Source organism: Epinephelus moara, chromosome 19 (genome assembly GCF_006386435.1).
Source record: "Epinephelus moara isolate mb chromosome 19, YSFRI_EMoa_1.0, whole genome shotgun sequence".
Taxonomy (NCBI): domain Eukaryota; kingdom Metazoa; phylum Chordata; class Actinopteri; order Perciformes; family Serranidae; genus Epinephelus; species Epinephelus moara.
This window is the reverse complement of record NC_065524.1, coordinates 14,441,087-14,457,492: the sequence shown is the minus strand read 5'-3', so window position 1 is coordinate 14,457,492 and position 16,406 is coordinate 14,441,087. Positions and strand designations below refer to the sequence as shown.

The window sequence follows — 16,406 nt, the reverse complement described above, 5'->3', positions numbered from 1 at the left end:
CAGATTGTGTTGCTAAATTCCTAAATGTCTTCCAATTCTTCTGCTTGTTGCTCAGAATTGCCTAAAAATGCCCGGACCCGACCCATCGCTGCGCAGCAGCTATAATTATTATTATTATTACTATGTTATTTGTAAGTCAAGAGGCAAATTGACTGTCTGTGGCATCAGTTGCACCACTCTAAACACAGTTTGTAGAGTTACACAGCTTCATTTTCTGATTCTGAAATATTGTGTTTGAAATCAAGATCAAGGGCTTTCTGGATGAGGGAGCTTTATTACGCTAACACAATTTAGGCTTTTTTGAGCGAAGGAGACAAATTCCCTCAAATGCAATTTGGACTGCTTGTATTGCTGCATTGTGCAGATAGTTAACCTCATTCTCTGGCAGGTATGAAGTTGTCAGTGTGGGTCAACAAGAGTCCGACACGAGCAGGATTAGAGGGTTCAGGTGTGAATTGGAAAGGATGACGAGATGAGCTCTGCTTGGGCCTGCTGCAAGATTACCACCAGGGATTAAATGAAACTATCCCACTCCATGAAACACAATTGGAGGAGGAGAAAAGAAAAGAGAAAGTACCCCAACAAATCCTGCCAATCAGACGTTTTAGATTAGATGACAGATTAGATCCTGCCCCTGACTCACTTACCGCCCCCTTCCGTATCTTCACTGTTAATATCTGTGCAGCAGGGTTTTACCCACAGGTTTCATTATGGGCTCATAAAGTGCTTCCATGCAAGCAGGGCAGAGACTAAGATGCTGAACCTCTGTAATCGCGGCTTTATTGGGCCATCGCTCGCCAGTCCACCAATACATCCACTTAATTCAACTTGTTAGTGCAGACAGACACGGAGGCCCATCTAATACCACGTCAGGTCCAGCCCCTGGGGATGCATTGATTAAAATCCTACTGTGGGGTACAGTTACCATGGCAATGCTCATGCTTTCAACTGATAGGTCATTACCGTGGCAAAATGAGCCTCTGGGGAAGATTGGCAGGAGCCAGGATTGAAGATTTCCTAAAAGGAAGCTGCTCAGGGACTTATTACCACCATTAGACACCGGCTCACAGTACACACAGTAAAGCAAACACGGTGGTCTGCTGGAGTGTTAAGAGTGTGAATCATGGAGTTTACTGACCTGCTGTCTGTTGTTGGGGGTGTAGGGGAGCATGGTGGACACGTGAAACATCAACTCATAGTCCTTGTAGGTGGTGTAGAGAGAGTGTGTGCCTGTGGAGTCCGCTGTAACACAGGACAGTCAAGGTCTCAGGCCTCATTACAAAAGGTCATTGTGTTAGAAAAGCTGATGATGTAATTGAACAGATATCAAGAATCATAATCATGATATTTAGACTTCAAGGGCAGGTCCATTTTTTTCATATCATTCAGTAGCTCCTTATGCGTTGAAATCTGAACAGTCAAATTTCGGTTGAGGTACGAATGTTTTAGCATCAAAATGATATTTTCCAAAGTCCATCTAAAAACCAGTGTTTTAGTGCTCAAAACTGGCCTTGGTTTTGACACTAGCCTCAACACCACATTTTGAGGGTCTTGGCCTCGTCTTGGAATTGATTGCATTTTCATTCTGTCTTGTCTCAGTCTCAGACAAAGATGACGCGCATTTCAAGAAAGTGAATACAGGAGACAGGAGAAGAAGCTGTGGCTGTCTGGGAGGACATGTCAGCCACAGCTTTGGTAGTAAAATTTGGCCACCTAAAAGGGAATCTCCATCTGTTTTATGTGGGTTTTTATGGGAATGTGGATCTTTCAGATCAATTTGAGGAGTGCCTATGGTTTGCATTTTCCACATTTTATTGTAAGTGCGTCATACAGTGTAGGCTCGCAATGGTCTGGTCTTGCCTTGGTCTAAACCTTTCAAAGTCTTGGTCTTGTCTCTGTCTCAAAACCCCCTGGTCTTCCCCATGACTTAGTTTAGCTGGTCACTACAACACTGCGAAAACCTTTCTCCCACATGACCTGACATGAGGCTCTGCGTGATGATGTTGACTACATATAAACCTCCTAGCCTATCTAAAGTGCCTCTTTGTGACTGAGCCAAAACTTCAATGAGAAGGCTAGCTTCATTCCACTAACCCCTGGCACGGAAGCTAGGGAAAGTATTGCTATGGACGCTCCGGAAGTAACACAATAACACAAACAAGCTAACCGATCGAGGCAGCGGTAGACAAGCAACACCTGTGTTCTGTGAGGTAAAATTACTGTTGTTATTGGAGTCTGGTGGCTTTTAAGAAACAATATAACAGCTTCAGTTCCCCATCAGAAAGGGCTCTCAGCATCACATAAAGTGGTGAAAATATTACACTGACTATGCATATGTATGTCATACAACCGCACTTCGAGGAATTAAAACTAACCCTTTCAGTTATAATTAATATTACTGCTGGGCGCTCTAACCTATTTCACTACTTTCTGCAGCTGAGTGGCCCGGAAAAGAATGCAGATGGACCCGCCCTCTAAAAATAACAATAAAAAACAGAGAAGAGCATCTGCACTCAGCAGGAATGGAGTGTGTGGGATTCTACTTTGTGAATGTTTAGTTTGACATGTCTTTTTATCTTACTCTTGTTATCCAGCTGAGCTCTGTACTTGGTGAAGCCTTTGAGGCGCACCCTTTGACCGAGCAGATCCAAGAACTCCTCCAGCGCCGGTCCGGCACTCTCATTGTTGTACATCTCTTCCTCTGTGCTCTGGCCCGCCTTGCAGTAAAGCACTCCCACCTTGTGCTGGAAGCTTAGCTGGAATGGAGGAACATACACAGACACTCAGCGGGTAAGTATCATTTCCTGTCGCTGATATGTATCACACACCACACTCATGCATACTGTACATTATGCACTCAGAGCATGCGAGTGCCCACTTTCCATCATGTCGCAGCTAATGTGAAGGCCTTTATAACTCCTCTAGGAGAGAGCTGAAATCCCCTTTTGTAAAGCCAGGCTGTGAACTCTCAGGAGCTCTGAGCAGAGCATAAATCAAGCCGAGCTAATAGCTGCTACTTAAGAGCAGCTGTGGAGCAACGAGGGAGTGAATTACAGACATAGCAGGATAACTTTGGTTTACGGCAGAAAACTCTGTAAGCTGCCAGCAATTGCATTTTAATACTTTCTAAAAAAAATACCTCTGTTTGTTAAAGTCTTCACTGTTGTAAGAATAACACTGATCTCACCAACACCCCACTGATATTTTTGATTCAGCCATTGTTCAATGAACAGCACCTCTATAAAGATAAGTCTTATTTACAAAGAGGAGTATTTATAGACATACAAACGACCAGCCAAATCTCACAGGTTTTCGCTACAAGCATTAAAATCATCCAGAAATGACAGGTCTGATATGAACTTGTCTCACAAAGACACAGGAAGAAATAAATCATCCAGAGTGATTCTTCTTCTTTCACGGTGAGAGTGAGAGACCTCTCTGCCAACATGAATCTTTCATGGCTTATAGCTCTCTGATGCTGGCCGAGGAAGAGAGTCAAAAGGGGAAAAAATTGATGAAAAATAGCCCCCTGCGTTTGGCACCTGTTACCCAACAATTCACACCTGAGGACAGCGCGGTTTTGACCCACGCCAAATGTGTCAATACGGCAAAACGAAAAAGGTTTCTCTGAATGTGAAAGCCGACAAATGATCTATATACTGAAACAAATTGGAATTGTCTTTTTCCTCCGTTACAGGTTATCAGTTCCCGGTGTGCTCCTGACACTGTTGTCATGATGACTTCCTCTATCATGCAGCCTGCTCTGCACTAAAGCTCCTGCGGTGGATGGAAAGCCATTATACCATCAAGCCCGGTGGAAATAGCCTGATGTGCAATGATGTGGTCTTCTATTTTTTATCCTGCATTATATGGGCTCACTTAACCTCCTGCTCCTCTTAACAGACTAGCCGACGGCAAGGACAATCACATTGCCCTTTGGTGCAAATTTGTCTCTGCCAGAAAAGTGCAAACACATCAGGACACATATACAGATGAGTAATGCTCCTGAGGTAAAGCTCATTGTGTAACTGCCTTTGATGTGTTTTTTGGCAGCATTGGCTTCTGATAAGGTAGAGCAGCCATAAAAAAAAGCTTTATCCCATTTAACGGCTCTGTGATTAGCTAAAATATTCCATTTGCTAAAAATCTGAGCATAAGCTGCTAGACAGCAGTAATTTTGTCTCTCTTTATATATCTTTTCCCCAAACGTTTCTCTCCCTCTATCTGTCCAGAGCTGGAGGGTGCTGAAAACTGTTCGTCCTCTCTTTCTCTTCAACAAAAAAACCCTCAGAAAATGCAAAGATAGAACGATACTTAATGAGTGGAGAGAAGAAATGAGGACAGTGTTCCCTTTGGAGAGCTCTGAGACGTACCTGAGGGATATGGCGGTGCCCTAACACAACACACAACATCACTGTGACATCTGTCTGCACTGCAGTGTCCCCGATGCAGCAAAAATCCAAGATAGGGCTCCCAGAGCTTGGCTACAATTGTGCATGCATCATTACGTAAACATTTTTTGTTGCAGTTTGAGCTGTTTCTGGGGCAGAATTGTTCAAGTTCTGCAGCAATAACATCTACAACCCTGATTCTAAAAAAGTTGGGAGGCTATGTAAACTGTACACGGGCATGTTTACCACTGTGTTAAAACACCTAGCACTCAGTAACTTTATGGGAACTGAGGACACTAATTAAATTGAATTAAATGAGTTAATTGTGGAAGTTTTGAAAGTGAATTTTTTTTCTCTGGATTGACAAGCCCTACCCCAAGATTCAAAGACATTTAAAGACTGTCTGTGTGGAAGAATGTGCCGAAATCCCATCTGAACACAGAGATTAGTTTCTTTATACAGGAAGCATCTTGAGGCTGGAATTGCAAACAAAGGCTTCTGCAAGCATTAAATAAATTTCAGTCAGCGTTTAACACTTTTTCCTGTGTTGTTTATTGCACACCAATTTCTGGGTCCAAATTTTGTGAGAATAGCTGCTTTGGAAATACATTAAATGAAAAAACTTTACATGTTTAATGCTTATTTCCCCCACTGTATGTCGAAAAGGACTTTTCAAATCACTATATTTTGTTTTTAGGTAAGTTCTACAGTAAGTTCCCAACTTTTTTAGAATTGGGGCCTTAAAAATGGGAATGTGGAGTGTAGCTGCGGGGAAAATGAAGGGCTAAAAATTCTGGTCACTACATAATTTCACCAAGTTAATCCTCAAGTTTCCATATCATGACAGGGGATTGATTTACATAAGGGAGAGGTGATTTTTTTGGCACTGCAATAACAGCCTCAGTAGGTGGTAGATTACTCTGTTGGACTTGTGGAACAAATCTCACTTAAGCCTGAATTATACTTCAGAGCTGAGCTGTCGCTGTGGGCATCAGGAGCGATTTATGGTCCTGCAAAGGCTTTACCTGTTGACGAGTGTAAGTAAACTTGATCGGCAGCGTTTGCAATCAGGCGGTGTCATGCATTTATTCTTTGGTCGCGTTATGATACAGAGCACCACAGTGAAAATGGCTTTCTAGGGTTAGGTAGAAGGTAATTTGTTCAGCATAATTGAGAGGAAGAGATTAGCTAACCTTTCCCTGACCGCTTTGATGTTGTCTTTACTATCACCAAACACTATTATGTGTAGTTACATGCAGACACCTGCAGGCCAGCTTTTATCTTGCTCATAATCCCGGATTTTATTATCACATATAAGAAATTAAAGCTTAAAATTACATTTTTAATTCTGAAACCGATGCAGCTGATAAACACTTTCTATTAAACAAGAGTTCCTCCATTTTTCCAGATTTGAATCTTTCGATGGGAACAACAGATACACATTTCACAATCAATGGCGTTCTTAGAAAAAAATGTATCGTTTGTGATTTCTATCACCTTACAATCATATCTCAAAAATCAGATTATCTGGCTAATGCTTTTCCCAGTCCATCTGCACACAGTCGGTTCACTGTGATCTAAAATACATTCACATATGCTCTGTTCTCTTCTTACATCGAGGGCCATTACAACACTGCTTTCAGGGATATTCTTTCTGCAGAACTGATCATGAGGTTATTGTGAAGGCTGCCTTGCTCCGGGATACTCTCATTCACCAGACGTTCTTTCTGTTCACAGCAAAAAAAGAAGCCTTTTCACACACATACACACACTCCGACACAAAAACAGAGGACTAACATCTCCTCAGCAGTGCACATAAAACACACAAAAAAAAATCCTCAGATAAAGCTTTCTGCATGCGGTGGAAGAAAATTATGCACTCAAACAAACAAAAACGGGCCTGGCAGACCACTCTATTCCTCAGATCTGTGTTGCTCTTCCTGTCCAATATTAGCTTCTTCACATAAACACATTAGAGGGGCGGTGAAAGTCCAGCTTGGTTAAAAAGAAGATTATGGGGTGCTTGACATATTAAACATTTGCACGGCAAGCATAACATTAATGATTAAAACAGGAGTGTACAAAAATACTGATGTCCAAATATAAAACTGGCCTCCACTGGGCGTTTGGTTTGAGGTCTGTGAGGAGGAGTGCCAGTTGGAAGAGCTCTGAGCCCCACTTAGCCTGGGCTCTCCTCCTCTGAAAGTAGTTTCTTAGATTAGTTTATTGCTTTTTTCATCTCACTATGTGTCAGTTTCGGTGTTATATCTAAGGCTGTATCTGCAGACAGTCTCTCATACCAAAGGCATGGGAAGTTGTATGGCAGGTGAACAAACTCCGGTATCAGCTCCTTGAGATCTGGCAGGAAACACTTCCAAGAGCACTTACTTACAAAGTTACTTTGCGATAATTGGATACACAAAGTCGGTCATCATCTTAAGTGCATTTAACTTGCTTTGGAGAGGACACTACACCGCTCTTGTTTATGTGTGCGACAAAATCTCAATATACGAGAGGGACATGGCTGACACTTTCTATTATAAGAGCCTTTCCCCTGTCAATTGGAAGGATGGGCTCATGCTAATGAATGTAATTACACTAATAAGCAGCCAATTCTCTGATAGTAAGACAAGCAAAACTGCACCAGCTAATCCTCCCACACTCCTTTCCATCTTGCAGTTTCATTAGATGAGAAATTAAAGGCCTTAAGATCACACAATAAATCCATCCCTGACACCTGTGACGATACAGAGCCCATATCAGTAATGGCCATTTTATTCAAACAGAGATAATGCAAGATGACATCCTCCGCCACCCCGGCAGAATACCAAATCACCTGCTCTCAGATGAAGTAAGTTGTCAAAAGTGAGTTACTTAAGCTTTAGTGTCTGAGTGTCCTATCAGCAGAAAATGTGCGTCAAAGCAGTTGATGCTGGCTGCAGTACAGCGTGAGCTTCATATTGATTCTATTTAAGTGTGATATTGGCTGTCTTACGGCTCCACGCGAGAGCCTGTTTTCATCTATAATAAGCAGCCCACATATGGGACAAAGGTTCTTGCTATTTGAAGTTCATCCCTCCCGTTTCCTTCTATAGCTGACGCAAATGTCAGACACAGAGACAGGCATACTTTAAATATAAGATCTATATTATAATATCAATACAGTCCATCATTCTCCAACTTCCAAGACATTAATCATAATACTGATATGTAGCTGTGATCAAAATGAAATAAATGAAAAATCAGTGTGGAGGAGAGTGAATTAGCTATGGCTTTACCTTCATTAAAGATACAGTTGCTAACTTTTATGAAAATGACTTTGTGTCACATTTGCTGAAACCAAAAAGTACATGAGACAGTTTGTGAAAAACACTATGTCTTTCCTCCTCTTCCCTTTACTTCTAACTGCATTCGCTAGAATCAGACTGCAGCAACAACAACCAATCAGAGCAGAGGAGTCTTTATCACAGCTGTCAATCCTGTCAATTGCTCTGTGAACTGCGGTCAAACTGTGGAACTAGGCAGCGCTGATCAAATATGAATCAAGATTCTGTAACACCATTGCCTATTTTTCACCTCATATGCTTTCATAAACTTTTTTTATTGTACCATTTAGCCGTAAAATTAGAAAGTTGGTCTGGCTGGTTGGTGGTGCTTGGTACTCTTGTTTAACTGTATCCAACATGGTTGCCGGGTCACAAACTTTCTCATTTTACAGTTAAGTAGTACCCTAAAATATGTATCTGCAAACATTTCAGCTGAGAGATAACCAATGCAGTAACAGAATCTCGATTCATGTTTGATCAGTGCCGCCTAGTTTGACAGTTTGACTGCAGTATACGTGCAGCAACTGACATCACAGACTCCTCGGCTCTGACTGGTCGTTTTCGTTCACGTGCAGTAAGACCATTAGAAATGCCACAAGGCAATGGAGTAGACAGAGGAACATGATTGTTTCACAGATTATCTGTTTCATTTAGCACTGTGTGAATATAGCAATAGTTTCAGCAAATAAGAAAAAAGATAATGTTCATAAAAGTTACCAACTGTAGCTGCAAGGAATAGTTCAGCAGTTTGGGGTATATTTGTAATTCCCATGAGTTGGAGGCAAAGATTGATACCACTCTCATAGCTGCCCATTAAATATGAGGTTACGGCCAGATGCAGGTTAGCTTAGCTTAGCATACAGAAAGTAAATAGAGGAAAACAGCTAGCCTGACTGTTTGACGGTAACAAAATCCACCTAAAACCAGTATGTGGGATTAAGGGGGGACTACTGGCAGAAAATATTTTTTTGTTATCTTAGAATGAGTCATTTATATCTATATAGTAGGGGAGTCAAATCTACAATTTGATTTGACTTTCAAATTTAAGGTCACAATTTAATGTTAGTTGATTTTTAACTTTATTTCAGCACTGATGGCTATGTGAGTCTTGATTTGTAAAGATTAACAGATTATTGGTCTTATATATAGACAACTGTATTTTACATTTTCATATTCTTCTTTAAAAAGAGGCTACACGGTTTTTAGTGCGACACCTGCAAAAAGACAGCAGGCTTTACTTTCACTTCATTAGCACAGACTACACTGCAGATTTTCTGTCAACAACCCTTTCGGTTTCCACATAAGTCACAGGAAGCTATTGTTTCTCCATTATCTCTGACTCTGGCAGTGGCCATGGTGTCTGGAAAATTGTTGCTGCAGGCTACCGGTGGGCTACACTGTGTCGTGTTTGATGTGTTAGGTTGTTTTTTTTCCCTTGGACGCACCCAAGTAGATTACTGATGATCAAAACTGAAAGTTCATTACTACATAGGGAGCGACTCCTCTTCCACAGAGCCTATTAAACTGCCATGAATGGACAAACAAAGCACCCCATAAAACCACAAATATTAATTCTTTTGTGCAGCTTTTGTACAAAGAGCAAATTGACACATTTCCGTAGCAACAAAACTCCCTGATCACTTAACCACAGATTGCTCCAGTGCTGCTTAATCATCATCAGCAGAAGTCTGTGCTGGCACTCAAAGCACTAAAAACATCTTGATGTACTCACCCCCTGCTCGTCCAACTTGAGTAGCTGCTCCGGGACCTTGGGAGAGTTGAGGGCCAACCTCAGACACTGGATATTAAGCTCAGGGATGACATATTCGAGCACTTCCTTTAACGGCAGGCCTCGGGCTGTCCCGTGTCTCGCAGTGGATGGAATGGCATCTTCCAGGATGGCTCCACGGAGAGTGGTCAGCTGGCAGAAAAGACAGATAGTGAAGTTTCATCCAGTTAAGTGTCTTATGAGGTCTTGATGTCCCCCTGTAGATGTGTTAAGGTAAGGTCTTTGTGTGCACTGTGTCTATGTGGGTCAGTAAGTCTGTGAAACAGTGATATTATTCATTTGGATCTCATTTTATTTCAAAATGCTGGAAATGAAAACCAGGCGTATATGCTCTGCTGTGTGAGCCAGCTATAATATCCTTTTATGCTGTGCCATATTATTTAGGGCACTTGCTCCATTACGGCTGCATTGGAAAGCATTTGAAACTTGTATTCTAAATAATTAAGATGGGCTAACTGAGCACTAAATGTTAAGTGGTATTTTACTAGTAAGATCATTAATGTGCCAGTAAATGTTGACCCAAACAGCTTTAAAACACCCACTCTGTAGCCCTGTGTTGTTGTTTGGAACATCACAGACACATTTACGACCATAAATCCCATTTCCATCCACACAGCCTGTGGACGTGAATGTCAGCAGTCAATGGCTGTCCGACGGAGAGGCTTTCTGAAAAGCAGATTACTCAACAGACTTAGAGAGGGAGAGAGACTGAGAGTGGGAGAGAGTGTACAGAGAGCACTGGGGCTAAATGATAGGAGTACATGCAAATAGACGCTCCAGTGGTTGGGGAGTTAAAACATTGTCTGCGTGCTACTTGCAGGGCTACCGTGACCCAGATACATTGTTTTATCGTGGGAGTGGTGCATTACACCAAGAATGGCACTGGATATCAGTGACATTTCCCTGCCTGACACATCTGTTGCACCTGAATTATTCAGTGGATGAGACCACCCAGCATCAATCAAGGAGAGGTTTCTGTACCACCAGGGACAGCGAGACTGTGCATCTCCGTTTGTGGATTAATCACGTTGTGTGTGTACATGCGCGTGCGTTGTGTGCGCGGGTGTGTGAGAGAGACCAGGGTGATCACGCTGACTCTGATAGACTGGATCAGTGTTTGCATGACTGGCCAACTGAGTCACAACTGGCACAGAATCACTGGACACATTAGGGTGCTGGGAGCAGATTTAGGAACGGAGAGCTGTGAGAAGCCTCCTCTTGTTTTCAGGGGTACTGAAGCATTCCTGCACTCCCGTACTGCTTGAATGAGCTCTGAGCCGAGTGACCTGAACATGCCTTGCTGACTGCAGTACATGACAAATATCCTTAAAAGCATGTTTAAAAGCTTGTAGTAATAGAGCGGTGGAAATCGGAATTCTCCTACCATGCATCCGCATTCGTTTTATGCTGGTTTAAAACAACAAGCAGAGCAGAAGAGGTGCACTTTAGTGAGTTATAGTTACCTGACTGGTTCTGAAGGTGACTCGATAGTTGTACTGCATTCCATCTTTCTCCCTCCCATCGTCCAGCCGCTCCCTGCGGATGCTGACTGCCACGGGTCCCAGATTGTCATCAACCCCAAAATAGTTTTGATGCTCTGGAAGTTGAGTACGAGATATCAGAATCAAACACACATTAGGCTTCCCATTGAAATACCTCACCTGCAAAATGATCATATGCATATCAGTTACTCGCCGTGTGTTGCCTTGATTTTGTGAAGAATACTTCGTTTTTCTCACATGCATCCGCAACAAACGGAGAATCCAAAAAAGGCAAACATTCTTCAAAAATCATAGGTGACCACGTTGAACAACAGCAAAACTATATCAAATCATCCATTTACAAACTCTCATTCGATCCTGCAGTATAATCCAAGTCTCATTTATCCAGTAAACACGTGCACTTACGATAAAACATAACAATATAAAACACTTCCGCCTATGAGTTTGCGCCCCGAGCATGCCTGAGCCCACGCGTCTGTATAAGCTCTGTTTGAGCAGAGTTTAAACACACGCGCATGCCCAAGCATGCTACTCGTCCGTGCATGAGACTGTTCGTGCTTAACCTGCATGTGCTTGGGAAGTATTGAGCATAACGACTGGATAAATGAGACTTGGATCACACTGCACGAGTTGTATGAGAGTTTGCAAACAGATGTTTTGATTTCGTTTTGCTGTTGTTAATTCATTAGGAATCTTTACCTTTTTTGGATTCTATGTTCGCTGTTGAGGCATGCAAGACAAAAAGGTTTTCTTAACGAATTCTTTGTAGCACACGGTGAGTATTTAATATACAAATGGTTATTTTGCAGGTGAAGTATTCATCACATTCTTTGCTAAACTACAGAAACATCTAGTTACAAGAAATCTTGCAAAGTGTATAAAAATATCACTGCACCGGGAAAGCTTTTTCAGAATGAATACCTATAACCTTGTTCGCGTCTTTATCAGATCACTTCTTTTGCTTCTACAGAATATCAATTTATATTACTGAGCACATATATTTATCAATTCATGTAAAATGAGTGAGTGTGGACTGGCCATGGGTGAGCTGTGCCACTGCTTACAGAAAGCAGCAGGGGTCCAGCGGAGATTTGAAACTGATTCACTGTGGATTAGAGCCTGGCGTGTAGTGGTCGCACTGGGATTTAAAAACCAAACAAACAAATAAAAATAGAGCCCTGCACAGTTTGACCCCCTCTGACCCATCACTGACCCAGATACTCCACACAGCAGTGTGCCTCGCTTGATATAAACTCGTGCAGAGCAAAGTATTACTACAGGTATGTTTTTGTTCAGCATGATTCAGTATTAAAGATGAATTTGGGACTCTGATTAATAAATGATAATAACGTTTTAGATTATTCATTTGGAAGTCATGAATGTATGATGTCGCTACACACACACACACACACTCATACACACCTGTATAACGCTGACCTTCAGAACTACCAGAGAACAAAGGAAATTTTGGGGTGGATTTTTGTATCATGACTAATCCACTGGACCATGACTCACCCCGCTGCAGAGACACAGTCTGCTCCTGCTACTGTAGCAAGGAGCAGGCTTCAAAAACCATGCTAAAATTAATGGATGCATCACTCAAAGTCATTTTCGCTTTTGTCTTCAAGGCATATTGCTTTCATTCAATAATTGACTGTGCAGGGAAGAAGAATATATGGGGAGAGACAGACAAGGCGAAGTTTCCTGGCTGCATTTAAACCCAGTGGTTAGACGGTATGTGCCCTAAACCACCAGGCCACCAGGATGTCCCCTTTGGTCAGGCTTGGAGTATTTATGTCCTTTAGTGGAACTAAAGCAAAGCAGTTTCTGACATTTTGGAATTGACAAACCAATTTATGGAATTATGTATTGGAGTTGCTGTTCAAAACCAAAAAGACATTTATATGCCTTAGAAATCAGGATTTTTGTGGCGGGGCCTGTGGATGTAGGTCGGTCAGTACGTCTATGCTTACAGACCAGACTGGCATCAAATTTTGAATGAGCATTTATTATCCCTGAGGAATGATTCCTATCCCATTTTGTGCCTTTGTCCTACACTCCGGCAGACAATTTATCTTCAACACTCATGGTCAGATTTTCAGGTAATTTCCTGGGGATATTCATGGTGCACTGACAAAGTCTCCTGATGCAACTGGTAACCCCCTCTCCTCTCCTATGTACACAGAACAGACTATACTGAGTAGCTTCTCATTAAAATTCCTAACTAAGATGCATACTTTTTCATTTGCGTTCCTCTTCTGTCACCCTTGGGTCAAGAAGTTAATTTGTGCAGTAAATATATAATACTCTAATGGACAGCTTGCCTTGAAATTATGCTCCTAAATTGAACATTGTAGCTTCATTTCTTGTAAAGCTTCAAGAGCAGCAATGTTGCCATGTGTTGTTAAATCTTTCCAGCAGGTGTACTGTGAGGCATGACGAAAATTGTAATGAACACTAGCAGGGTCATTAGCAGGGCCTTAGACTTTTAGTCTTGTCAGTTTTAATTCTTGTAAGAACCAGTACTAATTTCTGTGTTGACATGAAAAGTATCCAGTTGAACATATATGGTGAAAACTGCTTATAGTGATCACCTTCTCATGTGGATCAAAAAGACAGGATCATTATTATACAAATGCTGATTAAATATTTCCCTTATAGTCTTCAAACAGTGTAGAACAGTGTTAATTTTGGTTCCTTTCATACATGACAATATATGGAAATATAATTTAAAACTACGCCAATAATTCAAACTTCTGTTTTTACTTGACTACTATGATACCTGTCTGCTTCCAGCTGGTTACCTGAGGCTGCTGCTGGGTGCAAACTGAAATCATGACTGGAAAAATAAAGTAATATTTTCTCAAGAAAAAACTTGTCTCCTTGAAGCTTATAACAAACTACCAAAAACAAGCCGATGAGATGCTGCAGTAACTTGGTGTTCCTCAGGCTACCTCTCAAACAATTAGAGACAGTCATGGTTGGTAGTGGAGACAGACTGTGCACGAGGAAAGCACCTGTGGTTGAAGTCGCTCCTATGAAGTGGACAGATAATGCCCCGCCACATATTGCCGAAGCGAAGCAGGCCTTGTTATCACTTTATATTTATGTAATAAATATACACGTTAATTAAATGGTAATCTGCATGAGAAATAAAGAAAAAAAAAGACTATAATAATCATCCGCTTACAGTGATCAGTTTGACCCGGACAGACCTGATCACTACAAGAGGTTTCCACTGTACTCAGGATTATTCTAATAAAGGCTGTTGGAGTATGTGTGTTATGTGTGTGTGTGTGTTTAGGACATGGACAGGAGCCGAGCTTTGCACACAAAAAGTGATGCCTTGAGCAAACACATCCTAATCCAGGCTAAAGCTGGGGAGAAAGACCTGGATTCAGCAGACAACAAAAGAAAAACCTCAGCAGGGACTCAAAGCACTGACATTCGCAAAGAGATTCCTGCAGAAGTTTTGACATTGCATCCATGCCGTGTAGAGCACGCAATGTAAATACGCTGATTCTTGTCAGTGTGGCATTAACGTTGGGGCACAGCGCACATCAGCATGAATAATAAATTGACTGTATGGAGGCAATGCGGGGTTAACCTCCTGTTGAATGCATGGCTTGTCAGGGACAGGGGACTGAGGGGAAATGCTGTGTGGGGTTATAAGGTCAAATGGTGGTAGGAGGCCAAGTGCATACGAGCCAACCGGCATCAGAATACCGACAGCACAGTGAGGGAGACAGTGTCGACTGTAGAGGAAAGCTTATTGTCAACACATTTCTGTAACATGTCACTGATACTTATCACTCGGTGTTGACAATTTGCCAAAGGTTGTAGAATGGATGACTTTGATTGTCATATCAAAGAATGACTCTTCTCCATCTCCATGTCATTCTACACGACAGAAATCTTTAAGAAGTCCTACACTGTTACATTTGTGGCTCCAAGACTTTATTTCAAGTCACATATCTTCATATAAAGCACGATTTACATGAATTCTCAATGATCGGGCAGTGTCCTGGTACCAGTGATCAGATAAAAAACAATCATCCATCCACATTCAAAAAGGCTGAAAACCTCTGGTTCATCCCCTATTGTATATGTCAACATCTACCCACATATATGTAACCATGACCTGTGTGTGACAAGTCTTGGCCCGTAGGTGTGACTGAAACATTGTGTCCATTAATGCAGCCTGGGGAGAAACACTCCCGTTGCTAAGGGAAGGAGGGCTTTAGGCAATCAATGGGATCAATGTTCAGCCCAGGTTGATAAAAGCTTGCCCTAAAGTGGTGACACGCGGCCACGTTTGTGTGACTGTGTCAGTGTGTGTGTGCCTTTCTTATGTGTGTGTGTTTATGGTGAAGCAGAGGTGACGACAGACTTGCCACTCCGATAAAGCACCTCATGAAAAAAGGGCAAGGGCTACGTCCACATTCTGTGAAAAGGCATCTTCTTTAACAGCTACACCAAACACTGGATTGAAACTGACAGCAACACGGGGCATTTCAATTATATATCGGCCTGCCACAGAAAGAGGTCAAAAAACATAACACAATTACAGCAAGGATGCCTTCACTGTGTGTGCGTTAACACTACGTGGGGCAACATTTCATGGTAAATGACTATCAAAGTAAGCTCAATGGGACATTAAAAGATACTGTAAGAAGAGCAGATCCGTAATGGTCTTGTTAACTGGCGACTTTGAGCCTAGATTGAGTTTACAGACTGTCACGCTGAAGAATATTTTAATACAGTCTCTTTTTGAAGGTCAGGCATCTCTCAGTGTGAAAGGTGAAGCAGCTGTTTTCTAGGGAGGCTCAAGAATGGGTAATTCAATCTGCTGAGAGCAGCGAACACAGACAGTGGGAAAAACAGATATGTATAATGCGGTGATGGGTTCGGGGTCTGCATGGTATTTCCAGCGTCAGTCGCATAGGTGCTTTAATGAGGGGACCTGGGACCTTGGCATAGTTTTACTGACCCTAAAGTTTCATAGGAGGGGTCCTCACACCCCCGCGTCCCCCGTGGGGAACAGCTGCAACACACCCTCACGCTCACCTCTCGCTTCTCACATGACTAATCACAGCTTCTCTGCAGGGTTCAGGGCAATATCACAGGGAGGACATGACCGCTCCTCTCCCGAGGAAGTGAAACACACACCCTCGCACCGAACACAGGCCTGCTATTGTTCTGTCCTTTATTTCATCTGGTCCTACAAAAATAACTGGGCCGTCAAGATATCTGACCCAATGAGCGGAGGCTGTTCCATTTGGGAGCTCGCTCTCATGCGGAGTTCTGCATCTTGTTTCAAGGAAATGGATTTGGCCTGAATAGTTTAATAATCCCCAGCACTGAGTCATTTAAATCCTCCTGTATCATCACTGTTTCA

At 42.2% G+C, this 16,406-nt stretch overlaps 1 protein-coding gene across 7 annotated transcripts in view; it reads right to left on the bottom strand.

Annotated features, from left to right (window-relative positions):
* Positions 1-16,406, bottom strand: part of LOC126406601 (signal-induced proliferation-associated 1-like protein 2) — a 100,848-nt gene that overhangs the window by 47,107 nt on the left and 37,335 nt on the right. For all 7 annotated transcript variants that reach the window (XR_007571728.1, XM_050070974.1, XM_050070972.1 and 4 more), the window contains exons 3-6: positions 10,970-11,103; positions 9,450-9,638; positions 2,582-2,756; positions 1,139-1,242 (exon numbers count right to left, since the gene is read on the bottom strand). Coding sequence is in view for 6 of the 7 variants with exons in the window: in XM_050070974.1 (XP_049926931.1) it covers positions 1,139-1,242; positions 2,582-2,756; positions 9,450-9,638; positions 10,970-11,103 (602 nt within the window). In the remaining variant the exon portion in view is untranslated. The remainder of the gene's footprint in view (positions 1-1,138; positions 1,243-2,581; positions 2,757-9,449; positions 9,639-10,969; positions 11,104-16,406) is intronic.